The sequence below is a fragment of the Geotrypetes seraphini genome, chromosome 3 (assembly GCF_902459505.1).
Source record: "Geotrypetes seraphini chromosome 3, aGeoSer1.1, whole genome shotgun sequence".
NCBI classification, from domain to species: Eukaryota; Metazoa; Chordata; class Amphibia; order Gymnophiona; family Dermophiidae; genus Geotrypetes; species Geotrypetes seraphini.
In genome coordinates this window covers 364743828-364763587 of record NC_047086.1, presented here as the reverse complement: position 1 = coordinate 364763587, position 19760 = coordinate 364743828, and the positions used below count along the sequence as shown (strand labels likewise).

At 41.2% G+C, this 19760-nt stretch overlaps 1 protein-coding gene across 3 annotated transcripts in view; it reads right to left on the bottom strand.

The window, feature by feature from the left end:
• LOC117357614 (presenilin-2-like) overlaps positions 1 to 19760 on the bottom strand; it is a 58102-nt gene that overhangs the window by 6263 nt on the left and 32079 nt on the right. For all 3 annotated transcript variants that reach the window (XM_033938450.1, XM_033938451.1, XM_033938452.1), the window contains exons 4-9: positions 19470 to 19611; positions 15727 to 15794; positions 10697 to 10917; positions 8832 to 8930; positions 5580 to 5657; positions 1527 to 1640 (exon numbers count right to left, since the gene is read on the bottom strand). In XM_033938450.1, coding sequence (XP_033794341.1) covers positions 1527 to 1640; positions 5580 to 5657; positions 8832 to 8930; positions 10697 to 10917; positions 15727 to 15794; positions 19470 to 19611 — 722 coding nt within the window. The remainder of the gene's footprint in view (positions 1 to 1526; positions 1641 to 5579; positions 5658 to 8831; positions 8931 to 10696; positions 10918 to 15726; positions 15795 to 19469; positions 19612 to 19760) is intronic.

Here is a 19760-nt window from a genome sequence, read left to right as displayed (position 1 = left end):
CTCTACTGTGGCGATGACATTTCAAAATATATTTGTGTTGATTTACATCTATACAAAGTTGCCAGGGTAGAAAATGTTTCAATTCATTTGTTTCAATTTATTTTGAAACAAAGTTGCGTTTCATAAAGTTTTGATTATTGTCAACCAACGAAGGAATCAATAAAGTTTCTGGTAGGATGATGTCATTACGTTGGCAGAGAGTGCGTGGCTTTCGCGGGACTCCACAGCGTTTTGAATCTTCAGACGCCATTGTTTTCTCCAGTGTCATTTAAGAAAGTTAGAAAATCAGGAGCGTGTCATTCAGGGACGCTATTCTCCAGTGAAGGCGCAAGGAATGTTTTATGTGACAGTAGCCGCCTGAGCATGGCACAAAAAGGGTGAATCTGTTTCTGCCCCTGAAGAAGGAATGAAACAGAGCGCTATTGGGCAGTAACTTTGACTCCCTTTGGTCTCAGATAAGTTTTTGAACTTTAAATTCTGTTTTTCATGTCTATATGGGCTTGATTTTTTTGCCCACTCTTTATCACTCAAATTAACAAGGGGGACTCAAGGACAGTCTGTGGATTAGTGAATGTATGGATCTTATTTCACAAAAAAGAGCACTTTATGTAATTTTCAATTGAGATTTCAAAAAAAAATTCCAAGAGACATTATGATGTACGGAGCGGCTCATTGAGGCAGAAGTATAACTATTGCCATTTTTGAGTTACTAGCAATCAATTGCAGTTCCCCAGTACTGAGGTCTCTTTTATTGAATTCTGTGGAATTGTATTTAATTCAATCAATTATATCCCTACTGATGGTACATAAAATTGCTCTATTGTGAGACTGCTTCATGGGGGCTTATGCCCATGAAGTATTTTGCCAATTTTTGGCATTTGATATTTTGGCAAAAACTAGTTTTTTTAAAATAGATTTACAATAAAAAGATAATCACATGCCTCACATGGTTTAGTGTAGGGGTCCTGTGAAGTATTTTGTGTGGCCCCGGTCAAGGGCGATGCAGTGTTTTCCTCTGCTGCCCCCGGGTGTTTACCGTCTTGCCGGCTCCCCCCTCTGTCTTGCTGCAGCGCTTGCGCATTTGCGCAGCTCCAGAAACATTTTTTTCAGCTAATGCGGCCCAGGGAAGCCAAAAGATTGGACACCTCTGGTTTAGTGGATTAGGAAATGGTACTATGAACAATATTGAGATTAACTGGGCAGGGAAAGAAAATTTCTAAGCATCTATAACACTTAAGGAAATCATGTGCCTGGTTTATTGAAGTCTTTCCCAGCCTAATGAATGAAGTCCAGGAAGAAAGGGAAAACCCCACATACACACAAAAGGAGATAATCAGAGGAAAAGGATGAACCATAAAGGTCTGGGGTGGCACTCTTTAGAGAGGAAACAAAATTAAAACTGAAGAGCCTATTTGGTTCTAATCAGGCAGGCTTTCTGCCAGGCATTCTCTAAAGCTATAATGGAAATCTAAAATTCTGGTTTTGGTTCTGTATCAAGAAAGTGTATTTTCTTCACTTGTCCTTACTTTCCTCATCTGTCTCTTCTACTGAAGTGAGTGCACCAGGTGCTTCGATCCTGTTCTCAGATACTGTAGTGCCAACAGAGAAGCAACCCTCTGCATTTTCTCCATCATCTTGACCTAAAATGTTCAAGGAAGACTATTAGAAAGGTGAATTGTACAATATTCAAAGCAGTTTCACTGGGGCAGGAGAGGCTCCTGCCTGGCTACATTGTTTTGTGGCATTTAAATGGACAGTGCTGCTAAATAACACCGCTAACTGCCCCATTTACAGTTCTGTTAGTGTAAGGGTAGTCCATGGGCAAGGTTTGGATGGAGCCAGGACTTACCGTATATACTCAAAAATAAGTGGATCCAAATATAAGAAATGGTACCCTATTCCCCTCCTAAAAGGAGGAAAGAAGGTTGACTCTAATATAAGCTGGGGGTGGGGGTTAATATTCATGTGCCCTGCACCCTGTCCCCCATCACTCCCTGACAGGCTTTACACCCTGTCCCACCTCCCTCCCTGCCAGGCTCTGTACCCTGTCCCACCACCCTGCCCTGTACTCTGTTCCCCTCCCTCCCTGCCAGGCTCTGTACCCTGTCCCACCACCCTATCCTGTCCCCCCCCCTCTCTTCTGCAGGCCTCCACTGGGCCCTGCCATATGACTTGGTGGGCCGCGACAGGAGGGATCCCTCCCGTCTCCTGTCCTGGCTAACTCTGACAAATATTCTTTCATCCCTCCCCCTCTCTCCTTGTACCTTTTTGAATCCCTGGTGGTCCAGTGGTGTACCGGGCAGGATTGAGCTTTCCACACTCCTGCCTTGTGCTGAGCCCCTCCCTGAATGGCCGCCTTAAGTTTTTGCGGTCGAGCGGTATAATAGGCATGAGTGAGCTTTCACGCTCCTACCTGGTGCCAAGCCGCTCCCTGAATGGCTGTTGCAAGTTCTCGCAGTTATTCTTTCCCAATACTTAACTTTACATAGTTTCTCATGTTAGTGAGGTTATGTCTCCTTAAGGTTGTTGACTAACTTTTCTTTTTATTTATGTTTTCTTATTTTTTCGGTTTTGCTGTACAAAGTGTATGCTTTGTGAATGATTTTAAATCTTATAAATACAAAAAGCCCTCTAATGCCTAACAAATATAAAAATACATGAAGATTAAGGAAAGAGTCCACAATATAGGGCTCCTTTTACTAAGCTGCATCAGGGCTTTGCCGCGCGCACTAGACCTTAACGCCAGTATTGAGCTGGCGTTAGTTTTTCCGCGTAGCGCACGGTAATTTCCTGCATGCGCAAAAAACGCTAGCGCACCTCACTAAAAGGAGCCCATAGTTTGAAAATCACTTTAATTGTGTCATTAATAGATTTAGGGGTCCTTTTACTAAGGCACGCTAAAACGGTTAGTGCACCTTAGAACGTGAACTCGCAGGCCTTGAGCATGCTCAGATGCTCAAGGCCCAGCAGACGATTAGGCTGATCTTCAAGAGCCCAGATGAGGGTAAGAAGTGGCGGGGGGGGTGCCCAATTGTGTCGGGGGGATGTCGGATCGTGACGGGGGGGGGGTGCCCAATCGTGTTGGGGTGGGGGTCAGATCATGGCGGGGAGGGGTGCCGGTTCGAGGCAGAGGGGGTGCCGGATCACAGGGGGGGGCCTTCGAGGGGAGCAATGCCGGTTCTCGGGGGGGTGGGAATGCATCAAAGCGAGTTTCCATTATTTCCTATGGGGAAACTCACTTTGATAAATGAGCATTTTGATTTACGAGCATGCTCCTGGAACAGATTATGCTCGTAATCCAAGGTACCACTGTAGTTTAGTTTTCAAAACAGAAAATACAGCCTGCGTCAAAAGAAAGTCAGTTATTCTAAAGCAGTGTTCTTCAACCTTTTGACACCTATGGACCGACGGAAATAAAATAATTATTTTGTGGACCGGAACCGGTCCGCGAACCGGCTAAGTCATGGGCCAGACCCCGCCCATCTCCACTCAATCTCCGCCCCCCATAATAGTACTAATTGTAACACCATTTTTTCCATTCATTTTTCATATATACACACACACACAATATAATCGTATTAACAACACATAATGGTTAACCACAAAATTAATGTACACAAAGCACACTGTATGCTTCTCGACATTCATTCCTACCAGAACACAGATAACCCCATACAAATACGGTACCAAAAACTAAAAGTACTAATATATACAAACAAACCCTAAGATGCAAGACTCTGCAAGCAGAGGAAAAGAAACAAATGCATTTCTTCCTGAACATACAGCAGATGTAAATCAATCACTAAATTCAAAACTAAAATCATTCCCCCTACCTTTGCTGTCTCCCTCCCTCCATGCTGTGCCTTAACTTCTGGCCTGCTCCCACCTGGCCATTTTATGCTGCCCCTAGTGTTGTCTTCGGGACGGCTCCCTCTTCCTCAGTGCTGCAGTATACAAAGACATGGGCAACAGCTTCTCGCTCGTCCCGTGCCTCATTCACAAGCCTTCTCTCTGACATTGTGACATCAGAAAGAAGACTTCTGGTTCAGGCGCGGGAAGCGTGTAGGAGCTGCTGCCCATATCTTTGTGACTGCAGCACTGAGGAAGAGGGAGCCGGCCCAAACACAACGCCGCATTGATCGCACCGTGGACCAGCGGCTGAAGAACACTGTCTTGGGCTCGATGCACATGCTGGCCCTGGTGGACTGGCAGGAAATTTTTGCAGACCAACACCGGTCCACGGACCGGTGGTTGAAGAACACTGTTCTAGAGCAGTCTCCATATTTACAAATATATTACTACATGCAAGCATATAAATGATAAATAAGGGTGACTGAATCAGTGCATGTCATTATCAGGTATTAACAGGGATTTCTATATTCTGAAGCTTAGCTTTACATTTGTGTCCATTTCTTATGTGGATTATATTTTGTCTAAAGAAATAAATCCAAAATGTTCTACCTATAATAATGGTCAGAAATAAAGGTCAATTTTGTGCATTTTTATTAATTCATTAATATGTAATTACTGCTACAGATTGTTTTAAGTTTAAGGAAAATAAAACCTTCAAGGACTAATTAAAAAAAAATTATCCAGTAAGATGGAACGAGTCAAAGCTATAAACAAATGTTTCATAACTATATATGAATTGGCAAAATATAACAGGTTGTGAGGAAGATTTGTTGCCATACCCTAAAACCCCTAAAAATACAACAGGAAAATGTATATATACTATGCTTCAGAAGCATCACCTTGCCTGATGGTGGTATTTTTTTTACTTATAAAATAAAATGGTAAAATCAGACAGCATAATTTGAGGTTGAGGGGTGGTAGACTCAAGAGCAATGCAAGAAAATTCTTCTTTACGGAGAGGGTGGTGGATGATTGGAATGCGCTTTCGAGAGAGGTAATGGAGATGAAAATGGTGACAGAATTCAAAAAAGCGTGGGATGAACACAGAGGATCTAGAATCAGAAAATAATAATAAATATTGAAGAACTAAGGCAAGTACTGCGCAGACTTGCTCAGTCTGTGTCTGTATATGGCCGTTTGGTGCTGGGCTGGGGAGGGCTTCAGTGGCGGGTAGGGTGTAGATTAGGGATCTCAAAGCCAAGGAGGGACTGGAGTGAGCTTTGACAGAGACTTCAGTAGTTGGAACCTAAGAACAGTACCGGGCAGAGCTTTGGATTCTTGCCCAGAAATAGCTAAGAAGAAGAAAAAAAAACAACAACCAAATGTTTAGACTGAATCAGGTTGGGCAGACTAGATGGACCATTCGGGTCTTTATCTGCCATCATCTACTGTTACTAAATAGCTGTGAGTTTCAGGAATTTAATGTGAAAAAGAAAAAAAAAAAATGTGTTTTAGGTGCTGCTTCCACCAAACTTCTTTTTTTTTTTTTTTTTTCCAAATCTTTATTCATTTTAATACATACATCAAGTGTACATTAAATACAAACTATCATAATACATTATCACTTGAAAATTCCATCACAATGTGTAGCTTTATATCCCACCCCCCTCCCATAACCATACAATTCCACCAAACTTCTATATCCATTGCATTCATTGGAAAAGTACCTGAATCGCATATTGGCTGAGGAGGTTCTTGTTTTGCAGTATCAGACTGTGCCATTCCAACTGTCCACACCATAGCAGCTTTAGGAAGAAAAAAGTACAATAGAAGTAAAAGTAATGCTATTTCAGCTTTTCTTTATGGGCCAACAAAGCAACCTTGCAACACTACATTCTTTCTTTTGAAAACAAAATCTTAATTGTGCCTATGACTAAGCAATTAATTCTTTAATAAGCTCTCCCATGGAACATAGAGGACTGACCAGTACAGCACCGAACTTGGAACCCATTGTTACTTATTTATTTTGACCCATATTCTATAAACAGCACCTTAACTTAGACACCCGTAGACACTCTGTTGGCGCCTAAGTTGTCCAAAAATGTCATTTAAAAGAGGAGTTAAAAGAAAATTCAAGGCACCTATAAAACTGGTGCCTCCAGAGGCGCTTTATGGTTGCCCAATGCCATTGTAGGTGCAGCTAATGCTGGAAGAAGTGTTAAGCACCTACGTAGGTGCGATTCATGTCAAAGGTAGGCGCCTGAAATATAGGCCTTGAAAACCCTGGTCTACATCTCTGGCACCTACCATTGCCAGGGGTGTGATTCTCTAAATGGAGCCGTTGTGTGAATGACCATCAACTCAGCATCCTGTTTCGAACAGTGGCCAACCCGGGTCACACTATGGCTGGCTAGAGCATTTATTTTCCTCACAACCTGTGTGGGAAGGGTGTCTCCCTGTTTTTAAATGTTTTTCAAGTTTTATTTTAACTTATTGAATCGCCTATTTATTTTACTAAGCGATTTACATAATAAAAACCCCCCACATATACCAATATTCAAAATAAGTTACATAGATTTGACAAATTGACATAAAAACTAACAGTTACATAAGGAAAGGAGGGCAGAACTACAATATTATTTATTAGAAAAGAAGACATGAATGGTAAGAACAATAGGAAGGGGGAATAAATGAAAAAGAAGATAATCATTTGATATGATTATAAATTGAAAGCGTCTTTAAAAAGAAAGCTCTTCAGAGAGCGTTTAAAATGATTCAAGTCATTTTCTTCTCTTAAATACTGAGGTAAAGCATTCCATAACTGTGGGGCTATAACAGAAAAAAATTCATGACGACAGGTTCCGATAACTTTCAATGAAGGGACTACTAAAAGTTTTTGATTAATAGACCTTAAAGAACGTGATGAGCAATAAGGAATAAGTAATTTATCAATAAATTGGGGTTCATTTGAAGATAGGGTTTTAAAAACTAAAAGTAAGATTTTAAAAGTGATACGGTGAGTGACAGGTAACCAGTGTGATTCAATGAAAAGTGGAGTGACATGATCACTCTTTTCTTTTTATGTACCTCTAAAATGCCTCCCAAGATGGTTTACTTTATTTAATACCATGTATTTATTTATTTATTTATTTTTATAGCCCGTCCTCCCCAGGAGCCCAGAACGGGTTACAAGGATACATACACAAAGTTTTCAGGAACAGAGATACGTACGTTACAAAATCAATAGCACGCTACAGGATTGAAACACAAAGCTATAGAATCAATAACTTACAACTTATAGAGCAGGGGTAGGGAACTCCGGTCCTCGAGAGCCATATTCCAGTCGGGTTTTCAGGATTTCCCCAATGAATATGCATGAGATCTATTTGCATGCACTGCTTTCAATGCATATTTATTGGGGAAATCCTGAAAACCCGACTGGAATACGGCTCTCGAGGACTGGAGTTTCCTACCCCTGTGTGTGAATGTGACTAAGAACACATGCTTTGCAGAATCTCTGTTTGGTGGTATAACAAGTAAAGATGAGCTATGGCTCCTTAAACTGAGCTTCAGCATCATGTCAAACCCAAACGGGTTCCGGTGGACCAGATAGTCAAAGCTCACACTCCCTTAGCATAGGGCTGATCCAAATTTTGCTAGGTGTTAATGCAAATCCATTAAAAACCTGTGTATTCTGACTGATCGCAGCAATAAAGTTCACTGGCTTTTTTGTCCAACCTAAATTTGCATAATTGATTTTGACAGGTGTCATGCCCACTTCCAAGTTGTCAGCCAATCAGAATAGAGGACTGCTTTAGCCCTTGCCACTCTCTGCCAAGCCACATCCCTTCCACTCTGCTCCTTTTGATATCACTAGAAGTGATGTCATAACTCATCCCTAAACTTTGTCCCTTTTGTTGATGTCAGAGGAAGTGATGCAAACATGACTCCTGAAGCAGGCACTTTTATGCTGAAATACTGCTTTGACATGTGGTGCTCCAATAAAGTGTCCATCCTTGGGATTTTTCTTTTAACCTCTGGAGTCCCTCTCATTTCTGCTAGCAAGGTCCTTTATCATTTCCTATTTTGTTTGTTTAAGTGGGGAGTATTTTCCTGATCTCTACCTAGGCCATGGCCCTTTCCCAAGATGGCGGCACTACTATGGGCGGGGGCAGAGAAGAGGAGGGGTGCTGCACCCTTAGGAAGACCGCGCCCGGGGCAGACTGCCTCCTCCACACCCCTCTTACTATGCCACTGAGTAGCGTAAACCATGTGATGAAACATAACATCTGTTGCCCACCACCCTTTACAGCTTCGGAGCACCCAAATTTTACACAAGTACTGAGCTATGACGTTCTCAACAGAATGCTGATTCAGTTGCTCTTGATTGATTGTAGAAACACACTTTAAAGGCTGCGAAAATAAAAGGAACTCAACTGCACATACTCAGTGCCTGTGCAATTGCACATGCTCCATGGTTGTAGGATATTACTTTCCATCATATAGTTTACACTAATTGCCACCATCTTGGATTTGTGACATCATAGGAATTAACACTATGGGCACTGCCATCTTGAATTTGTGTGACTTATAACTGCCACCATCTTGAAAAAGAGGTGTGGCTTGGGCACATGATATCACTTCCTCTAATATCACCAAAAGCATCAGGGTTTAAAAAGGAGTTATGTTGTCACTTCTGGTAATTGTTAAAAGGAGCAGAGCTTGAATGGAAAGTGGGGTGAGGCTAAAATAGATCCTTGATTCTGTTTGGCTAGCCCAGAAGTGGATATGGCACCTGTTGAAATCAATTATGCAAATTAGGTTTGAAAAAAACTGGTGAATCTTACTACTCACAACTAAGCCAAATTTAAGTATCATTACACATTTTAATTACAGTTCTTTCTATGCTACATTTACTGACCTCCCCAACCACACCATAAAGAAAAAGGTGAAGCAAGTAAGTTGAAGGACATACTTACAAGAATAGATTAAAGCAGGAAATATAGGCTCATTTCTCTCCTGAGCAGTTTCCACCAACATCCGCAAAGGGCCTTTTGGGCACAGCACTGCCAGCAAATCTATAAACACAAAGGGCAGATCAACAGGCAGTAAATAGATTCTTCCAAATCCTAAGTTTCTTCTTACTGCCTTCATTATGTGTCCGAAGAAATATCAATTTACTCCCTTTCAAAAATAACTGAAGCAGTATCTATCAAAAATCATTAGTAGTTCTACCATTACTCTGAGTAGCCCCTTGTGCTTACTGTAGAACTACAATATGAAACAAATTGAGAGTGAGGGCATTATTAGGGCTAAAACAAACTTACTGGTTATGTTTGCTTACTATGTGGGAATCCTTAAAAATCCATTTCATTACAGAATTAGCCAGGCTCCAAGAAAGTGCCCTAAAGTTTGGAGAAGGTATTTTCTGCTCTCTTCTTGCTTCTCTATCAGTAATCTGCCATGTATCAAACCACCAGTTGAGTGTCCCTATTGTGGCATACATTCTATTTTTACAACAGACAAACCTGGAATTTTACAGTAAAATGTTTGCTTTAGACTTTAGTAAAGCACTGAACATCAATGAATTCTTTAACTATTGATCAACACTGGACATGATACATACCAGACGCGACAGAGTGGAAAAATCCAAAGGAGACTGGTGAACTCAAAGTATTTCACAAACACCCTTTATGTCTTCAATACAATAAACACCGACTCGACATGTACATGTTTCGGCCCAAATGGCCTGCCTCAGGAGTCTCGCAGGTCTGTGTAAGAGTCAACAAATCGACATCAGATGACTAATTCAACCTTGCACTAATGGTTCAAAAAGGAAATATATTGAATCACGCTGTGAAAAACGCCACCATTTTGCAAACTGCATAAAGGGTGTTTGTGAAATACTTTTGAGTTCACCAGCCCTTTGGACTTTTCCACTCCTTCGTGTCTGCATGTGTGATTGTGGATTTGACTCTCCTGTGTTACCCGATGATACACACCAAACAGCTGATTGCTTTAAAATGGGGCTTTAGGCAAGCTCTTTATGCATGAGGAACATTTTCTAATCCTTCACCCATACAGAACCTATGCTTGATTAAAATAATATTTCTTATTCTTCATTCTCTTCCTCTCACCATCTCTTTAAAAAGCCCCCTAAGCAATATGCTGTCCAATCTATGGAATGTATCAGCCCCACAATAACCCCCATGTTGAAACAACTGCACTGGTTACCTATGCAGCAGAGAGTACAGTTTAAGATTCTCTCAGTCATACAGCAAACCTTATATCATGTTTCCCCAAGGGCACTAAAAGAGTTTTTTTTAAAAATCTATCAACCCAGAAAATGTTTGAGATCTGAAAATAGTATGAAGTTGAATTTGGAGGGTAAGATGTTAGTCTCTCATGTTAAGATTTTACTTGTGAAAGTTTAGTACATATGATCAAACCTCCCCCCCCCCCCGCTATATTTAAGAATAAGAAAATATTTGTTTAAATTCTGCATATTAATAGGTATGGTTTCCAAAACATAGTAAGATTTTATGCCTATGCTCTGGGTGCTTGCTGTGGCTAGCCCTATCCTATAAATCAGTGTTTCTCAACTCGGTCCTGGAGTATCCCCTTGCCAGTCAGGTTTTCAAGATATCCACGATGAATATGCATCAACTTGGATTTGTATACACTGCCTCCATTATATGCAAATTTCTTTCATGTATATTCATTGTGAAAACCTGACTGGCAAGGGGGTACTCCAGGAGTTGAGAAACACCGCTTTAGTATAAACAGTCTAGTCTGAAAAAGGACGCTGATACCAATATCAGATCCAGCTCCTACAATACTGTACCGTAAATGGAAATGGCACCAAGAATGACCCAGGCTGACCACTCTGGCAGATACTTGATGAAGACCAAAGCCATGAGAGCACTGATCATGATGAGGTAGGCCTGCTGGAGCTGTAGGGGACCCTTCCAATGAATGCAGATCATTCCAACGGCTCCAAAATTCCAAATCAGAAAGAACAAGGTGGGGTAGTCCATTGCTACATTGTATGTCTTGAACACTTCCCTGAAGGAATAGGAAGGAACAAATGTTAAATCATGAGCACATAGTGGGGAAAAAATGTAATAGTTTCTTTAAAAATACTAATTAAAAAATATTCAAGCACAGGAAACATCAAGATGGCTGGCGCTAAGTTTCCAATTTAAGCTAATAATTATTTGTCAGCTGGGTTCAAGTATAGTACATCTGAGACACCGGGATGTCATATTACAAGCAGAATAAGGGGCCAAACTTATCTGTGAAAGGGTAGCCCAGTGGTTAGTGCAGTTGGTACTGGGTTCAATTCCCACTGCAGCTTCTTGTGACTCTGGGCAAGTCACTTAACCTTCTATTATGCCAGGTACAAAATATATACTTGTATAGAATATGTAAACCACTTTGATTGTAACCATAGAAAGGAGCTACATCAAGTCCTGCTCCCTTCTCCTATGCCAACACAATTACTTACAGAAGCATGGTCAAATTGTTCACAAAATGTTCTGGTTTCTTGGCTTTGTTATTTTCCCCTTTTGATCTTATTCCTCAAACCACTTAGGTATTTTGTTTCATGCATAGGGGTTGGAGGTGTATTTTGCTATGGATCTGTTACCACTTCAGGCACTGCTTAATGAAAATTACTGGAAGATTCAGGTACTGCACTGTTTTTTTGTTTCACCAGTTCAGCAGAGAACAGCCCCTATAAAAATGAGACGGAGCCACTCACACTTTTCCAGATTGCTGTATAGAGATTATTAACTCCCTGGCTTTCTTAAAGACACTTCAGTTTGTCATAGTGTATATCTTTCTAAGCTATGTTTATATGTCTATCAGCATGCCTGTATTAGATTCCAATAGGAGAGTCAGCTCAGGAACACAATAGAAGTAATTTTATAACAAGACATCTATGTGAGAAGTCCAAAAAGGTGCCTATTTACAGTGTATTTTATAAAGGTAATATAGGTAGCCATATCCAGCTCCAGTAATGAAAAAAGTTGGGTGGAGGTAGATACCACTAGAGGGAACCTAGACCACACTTAAAATGTGATCAGTTTGTGCTAAACACCCAGCAAAGCAATTTCCTTGTTTGTTCTGATCTCAAATTAATCCAATAAAGTGTTTATATAAATAATTTAAAACAAAAACCTTACAAATACTGTGTTCCCCCACGAAGTTGCAGTTTGTGAATCGTGCACTAAGTCATTCGCAGTATTTTCTGACTGCCTATACAGGGAATGAGTCCACAAATCAACCTTCTGCACAGCCAATTCCTCCTCCTCTCCCCCCCCCCGCCCTCCCTGGTCAGCCAATCAGCCTTCTGCACAGCTGATTCTTTCTCGTCTCTCCCCCAGTCAGCCAATCAGCCTTCTGCACAGCCGATTCCTCCTCCGCTCCCCTCCTCCGGAGTATACCGGGTATGATTTACTGTACCCGCTGTCACCCCAGCTGCCCTCTCCTGCCTTTTTACAGACTCAAAACCACATTTGCGGTTTTTCAAAATTCGTGGGTGTTCCTGGAACAGAACCCCCGCAAATTTTGGAGGAGTACTGTATAAAAAATCAGTAAGTACATGCTGTGCATCCTAAAATGAGTACTGGGTATTTTGATGTATCCTTCAATCATAGTAAACTGCATCAATTTTTCATCCAATAGCATAAAAATAAAACATTAAAGGAGAAGTTACTAAGCTGCAATAAAATCTGAAAATTTTACTATGGCTTAGTCCCATCTATACTGCCATCCTAAAGTTGCCAGCATTTCATATTTTCTTCTACCTTCCTCCACTTATGGTTTGCTGACATTGCTGTCATACTTCTTCCTAAAGCTCAATGAAGACTGAGCACTGTGTAGGTCTTGTAAATGCAGGGCAGAGTTCAAGGGCTGCCATTTTCAGCCTCCTTCCAACAGGAAGTCTACCTTGGAGGGGGGAGGGACATGGCAGTGTTTAAGCATGGGCCTATGCTTACACAGCTCATGCAGTGCTTAATCTTGTTTACACTTGGAGCTGGCCTGGGAAAAGTGTGAGGGATGGGGTAGGGGGAACATGGTGGCAACCATCATCGCAGAGAAAAAGAGCCCATAGCTCTATGTTGGAACACCTCCCCCATCCGCGTAGACTAAGATGAGTATTTTTCTACTCTAAATCTATTAAAAAGATATTTAAAGCATTATGAAAAGTTTATGAGACCAGTGACGATATGCTATATGTTGAAAGTTTAATAATTATTTAAGCTGCACTGCTGAGGTTTGCGAGTTATTGACCTTAAGGCTTTATATCTATGATGAAGTCTGCCTAGAGGCAGGGCTAGGTCTGCAAGGGAGTCACTAAGCTATGGTAATGCAGTAGGGCAGATTAAGGACTCCCTGTGGTAAAGGAATAATGCAACTTGCCATTGTATAGGCCTGGTTTGGCACAAACTACGCAGAAGCATTAGCAGGGCATAACAGGGACCTTTCTAGTCCTGATCAGAGGGTCTTATATACATGCAAACACATTTAAAACTTTGAAAAGTCAGGATAATAAACAAAAAACCAGGAAACAGATATATAGCATAGGAAAATGGGACTTCACTATTTGTGTGAGGTGTTAGGTGGGGCAGGACCATATGGAAATCAGGTACCTATAGGTGTATAAATAATAATACATAGAGGTATTAAACTGCCTCCATGTTTCTTTCTGTCTCTCTCTGCGTTTTTGTGCAGTTTCCTATCTTGATTTCATGGCTTTAATTAATGTCAAACCTCATAGTCTGGCTTGCGGAAGATATAGGGATTCACATTTTTGAATACAGATAGTTATATGTATCTTATGAATGCAATATACCGTGTTGCATGTGATGTGGGTGTGTGAAGGCATCCCTATGTGTGGAATGCAAGATGTGTGATAGAATGATTTGTATTTAATTTAAGAGAGCCTAAGAGCAACATCTGGAGCTAGTTAGGACAAGACTGAAGGTCTAGAGGCCCAAGGTAGGTAAAGGTCAGCTAGTTTGACCTCCAGCATAGGAAGGGGGGGTCTGGGTCTTTCAATTCTTGTGTGTCAGTGAAATTTGAAGATGTCAGCATTACTGAGTTTTGGTCAGAAGGCTGGTTTGATTTAAACTTGTGAGAATTACAAAGTGTTCACTGGGTATGTTATAATGTGTTGTACATTCAGAAATTGATGTAAACAAAAATATGATTGTAAAACTTGTCTTTGAGCTGGTAACTATGTTAAAAGGAATTTCTTTGTTCAAAAAACCAAAGGACAACCTCTGTTGGCTGATTGGTCGATGAGGAGTGATGTCATACTGGTCAGTGTGCAGATATAAAGGAACGCACCAGTATAGACTTGTTGAGACCATGCCTTGCTTCAGGAGAGGTGCAAATTTCACGCCTGAAGGGTCTCCACTGCACAAATGCCTTCTGAAAGATGCTCTTGATAAAGCTAATAAAAAATAACCGACTGGAAAATATTTGTGCAATCATCATTATTCTTGAACATCTAAGAGTGAGGTTGGCACAGTGTGTTGCGCAGTGCGCTAATCACCATCCACCTTACAAACTGGGTTATTCTGCTCCATGGGAGCATGACTTGAAGGAGCTGGAAAATTTAAAATATAATTGTGGCCTGGGATTCCTAGGTCTCTCCTCCTCCCTCCTGAAGATGCATTACAAATGTTCATTCCTAGCCTCCATACCCGCTGTAGGACCTCCAAACCCCTGACAAAGTTCCTCCTCTGGACCCCTGGGTGTACATCCCTAGTTGCCTCTGCTTTTGTGGTTTGAAAATAGCAGCCTGACCCTTAGCAGTAGTACTGCAAGACTACAGCTAAATGTTGTGAGTGACATTTTGAGACTGGCACTTGCAGGGGCAGAAGGGTCCTGGGGATCACTCTTGCCTTCCCAAAGATTATGAGGGATAACTTGGCCAAGGGGTGAGGGGGCTATGAAGGTTTGAAGGATGGACCTGGAAACTCCACACTGCTATTATTTGTTAACCATCCTGTCTTCTTTAAGAACCTGCTCCCAAGAAGCAAGGCAGCCTCCCTCCTTATGTATTTTTCCTGATCAATGCAGTTTGTGACGTTCTACACAAGCTTCATTATTTCATTTACCTAATAATGAGGTATTCTGTATGCATTTGTATGTTTTGCATTTCAATATTATGTAGCCTGTGATACATTAAACATGCATTATGAGAAAATAATACAATTTTGCCATTTAATGTGACTATTGTGTGTTATTTTCTTAAGACACATTACTAACTATTCTCCTAAACCACACAAACATTTGAATTCACTGCTTATCACATGCATATTCTCTGCACACATTTATATCTTGTTATGGATTACATGCTAAGCAGTGGAATGTTATTGAAACCAGGCAGGGAGTAGCCAGGGGTGGTCTGAAGTCTTGATATATTTCTAAATAAAGGTGGAGTGGGTACATATTTTCAGAATGTGTAAATAAGCAAAATATTTTGCTGTCCTAGAAAGGATCTGGCAATTGTATCAAAGAATAAACCAAACAAAAGCAATCAAATAAGCCATCCTATTTTTTAGTTACACTAGAAAAATAAAGTATCCGCAAACAAGCCCTAAAAGCTGGTCGGATACCAGAATTATTTGTACACAACACACTTAGGGCTCCTTTTAGTAAGGTGCGCTAGCGGTTTTAGTGCGTGCTTAGCGCGCGCAACAATGCCGTATGCGCTAGACGCTAACGCCGCCATAGAGCTGGCATTAGTTTTTTGTTTAGCGCGGGGGTTGCGTGCGCTAATCTTCTGCTCGCGCTATAAACGCTAGCGCACCTTAGTAAAAGGAGACCTTACTTCAATATCTGATTTAGTTCACTTACCCAAGATACATGTAGGTGAAAAGGAAGAGCAGCATCAAGGAAGAAAGAATCAGCCAACCATGGATAAACTATATGAGATACAGAAAAGATAGCTGAAGGTCCCCTTTGCTACATTTCCAAGTTATCCAAAACAGATTATTCAGATAGTACCAAGCTTCTTCACTGCTTCTCTTTTATCCCTTATCCTTTTTCTTTAAACCCTCATCCCAGACTAAGTGCTAGATTCACTAAAGCCCCCTTACCTGTCCGATCTTGTTCCACTCCATTTCCGAGTCTTGCTGGGCAACCCATTCACTAAAGGCAAATCACCTAATCGTAAACACGCCCACAAGCAATCCCACGGATTGCTGAAGACCAACTGCGACACATGCACAGACCATCATTGCTGGCTGTACGTGAGATCCTGCATGCGCTGCTCTCCTGCACCAGCGGGGGAAGGGTTGGGGAAGTCATGGCAGGCAAGCAAGGCAAAGGCGGACTCGCTGCAGCCTCTAGAAGCAGAGGAGGGGGGGGGAACTGCCAGACTACGGAACTGAACACGAAACACGCCCTGACTCTCCTGCTCTCTGCTGCCCTTCCCCGCAGTGCAAGCCCGTGGTTTTAAAGCGGGGCTGCACTGCGGGGAAGGGCGGCAGAGAGAAGGAGAGTCGGGGCGGCATTTTTCCCCACAGACTTAGCAGGCTTGCTGCTTGAATACAGGAGGCAGGCAGGGTGGCAGGCATGTAAGGTACAGGCAAAGGCAGAGAGTAGAGTTTTTAAAGTGCGTCTTTTCCCCTAAGGACTGTTTCTGCTGCTGCTCTTGCTTAAAAAAAAGGAATACGGTGATCTGGCTCCTCCACGTAGCGCACACATGGCTGCCCCACAATACACAAAAAAAGTGGAGTTTCTCGTATCCATGGTCAGCTACAAGCAGGCAGTTTTAGTTTTAGGGCTGTAGGGCTGCTATTTCAGTGCGGGAGAGAGCAGGAAAGGAATTGCTTGGTTTCGGATCGGCCAGCTCAGTCAGTGTGCCTGAAAAATGTTGGTGAATCGCTGCCTTGCTAGATTTGTAAGCCATTTCCCTCATTTGCATGTGCGGATCGATCGGGTGCGGACAGGATCGGCCAGAAGGTTAGTGAACCAGGTCAAGGTTGTAAAGGAGTCACAAACCGCTTGGTACATGATCGGTTTCCTTAGTGAATCTAGGCCAATGCTAGGACTTTTTTTTCTTAGTTTTCAGGACTGATGACATCTGAGAAGATCTTAGTGCTGTTCGGTCCCCAAGTATTACTTTCCCCCCCCCCCTACTCTCAAGCATCCCTGATCAAAGCACAAACTACAATCCTGCTTTGCAGCACTATAGACAGAACCCACAGGCACCTGGTATAAGAGGTTTGGAGAGGCTTAGCCTAAAAACAACTTTCCCCAACTCCACTACTGCTGCTGCTTCCTGGGACAGCAGCAGCAGTAGTGATAAACAAAAAGAAAAACGGTGCCGAGCAGTGGTGTAGGAATGGGTGGGCCTGAGTGGACACAGCCCCACCCATTTTGGGCTCAGATCCACCTAGTGGCAGCACCACACTGCCCTCTTTCCTCCGCTGTGTCCTGGCCATCTGCCCTCCCAGCTCTCAATTCTGTCCCTCGTATACCTTACACACATCTCAGTGCCTGCAGCAATTCATTTTTGCTGCCCACCCTGACTTTGAAGGTTTCTCTCTGCCACATCTGCACTCTCTGATGTCACTTCCTGTTTCCTCTCTGGCAGGACACAGCAAAGAGAAACCGGGCAGGCAGAAAAATGAATTTCTGCAGGCACTGGGATGCATTTAAGGTATACTGGTGAGGGACAGGGTTGAGAGATAGAAGGGCAGAAGCCAGGACACCGTAGAAGAGAGGGGGAAGAGATATTAGATGGGATTTTTTTAATCCGATTTTTTTTTTTTTTATATCTCCAGGTGATGGGGAAGAGGGGCAGAGGTGGAAGGGCTCATCCATGTTAACTGTGGGCCATTCCAAAATATTAGGTCTGGCTACGCCACTAGTATAGAGCCCCTTCTTCTATGCACACACTGTCATCTCTTCTGCCCCCCTCTAATGAAGACTTCCTGTTTTGGATGGGGTAGAACTGACAAAGTGAAATATGAGTATCAAGTTACCTCGAATTTATAAGGACAATAGTACAACAATCCACATGTCAATCCTTATGGTTGAACTCCAAGATTCAAATAGGCGAGTCTAAGATCCTCTGGAAGCATTGGCTGCAGGCAGGTATACGTACTTTAGATGATGTGTTATTAAATGGGAAAATGCTGGATTTTTCACAACTGCAACAATCATTCGGTATTGCAAAGTCTCAAGCATATAAGTGGTTGCAGTTGAAGCAGGCCATTCAGAAGATGTCCCTGAGTGGTGTAATTTAAATAATCAGTATAGCTTGCCGGGCCTATGCTTCCAGACAGATTTGCTAAGGCAACAGGCAGCCAACTGGTATAAATTCATATCTGACTATATGAATAAAAAACCAAAAACAAGCTTGAGAGACATTTGGAGCATTGAGATTAAGCAGCAGATTTCTGCTACTCAATGGCCATGGATTTGGACGATGAGATGTACAGGTTCAGCATCTATGAGACAAACATGGTTTTATTTGTTACATAGAAGTTTTTGGACCCCTGTTCGTTTACAAAAGTTGGACTGTTCCAAGTCTAATAGATGCTGGCACTGTCATCTTGACGTAGGGACACTAGATCATTTATTATTCTATTGTCCTTTGATACTCAATTTTTGGAGATCTATATGGGGGCAAATCAACTTGAGATTGGAATCCTCAATTCCATTGACCTATGAGATGGTAATATGTGGGACATCATTACAGACTAAACCTTCATTAGATAGGCATAAGAGTAGGCTTTTTATGATTATGACTGGGGCAGCCATACAAATAATCACTAAAAACTGGAAAAATTGGGACAGACCCCATTTTACCTTTTGGTGGGAATCTTTATGCTTATATTATAAATATGAGATAATTAATTTGGAAACATCGTGCCATAATAAGCAGTTTAAATTAACATGGGGTCCATTGACTAATTTTGTTCATTCTGATTAAATTGAATTATACCTTTATTTTCCCTTTTAGATTGCATATCCAGGATGGGTGGGAGGGAGGGGGGGTTATATACTTAAGAAATGTTGTCTGGGATTTTAATTTCATGTATAATTTACTACTTTTCTTTTTGTTTTCAAACTAGGGTGGGATAATTATCTTGTATTAATATCTGATTGATTGTAAGTGCTATCTCTGATGATAATTGTATACATATATTTTGTAAGCACTGTTCTAGATTTGAAAATCAATAAAGTTTATAAAAAAACATAATTAACGAAACTCTCCGCAGCTCAGATTATTTTATTGTACTATATTATATTGTCTTTCTGTTGCTCATTTTGTATTTTTCCCTTTTTGTTCTACTTTTCTATATTGATTTTGTATTTCATCTCCCCCCCTTCCTTGTGTATATAAGTTTGTAAAGTTAAATTTTTAATTTTGAATGTCATTATGTATTGTTCTGTAATGTATTGTTTCCCATAAATTGTAATTTTAATTTGTTCATCGCTTAGAAATATGATTAAGCGAATAATCAAAACAATTATTAAACTTGAAACATTCAAAATGAACAAACAAAACTATGCATTTTCAATACAAATCAAAGAATTTCATTACATGCAATTAACCCCCCCTTTTTTTTTTAAAGATCTCTTACCTTGTAACAACGGTATTTGTATAATACAACTAGGAATATTGTCATTACAACAATGACACTGATCATTATTACTGTGTTAAGGACAGAATTCAGGAGACGTTGACCAACAGAGGATGTGTCTTCAGAAAATGGAGTGTAAATTCTACAAAAAGAAATAAAATAAGAATATTGATAATGTCTACACTTCAGAGTGAATTTCTCAGAGTATTAGGGTTTTATCTTATAACAACCATTTTGAAAGAGTCTACTCAAGAGATTTTGGAGTATCCCAAAAGATTTCTTTCAGCTGAT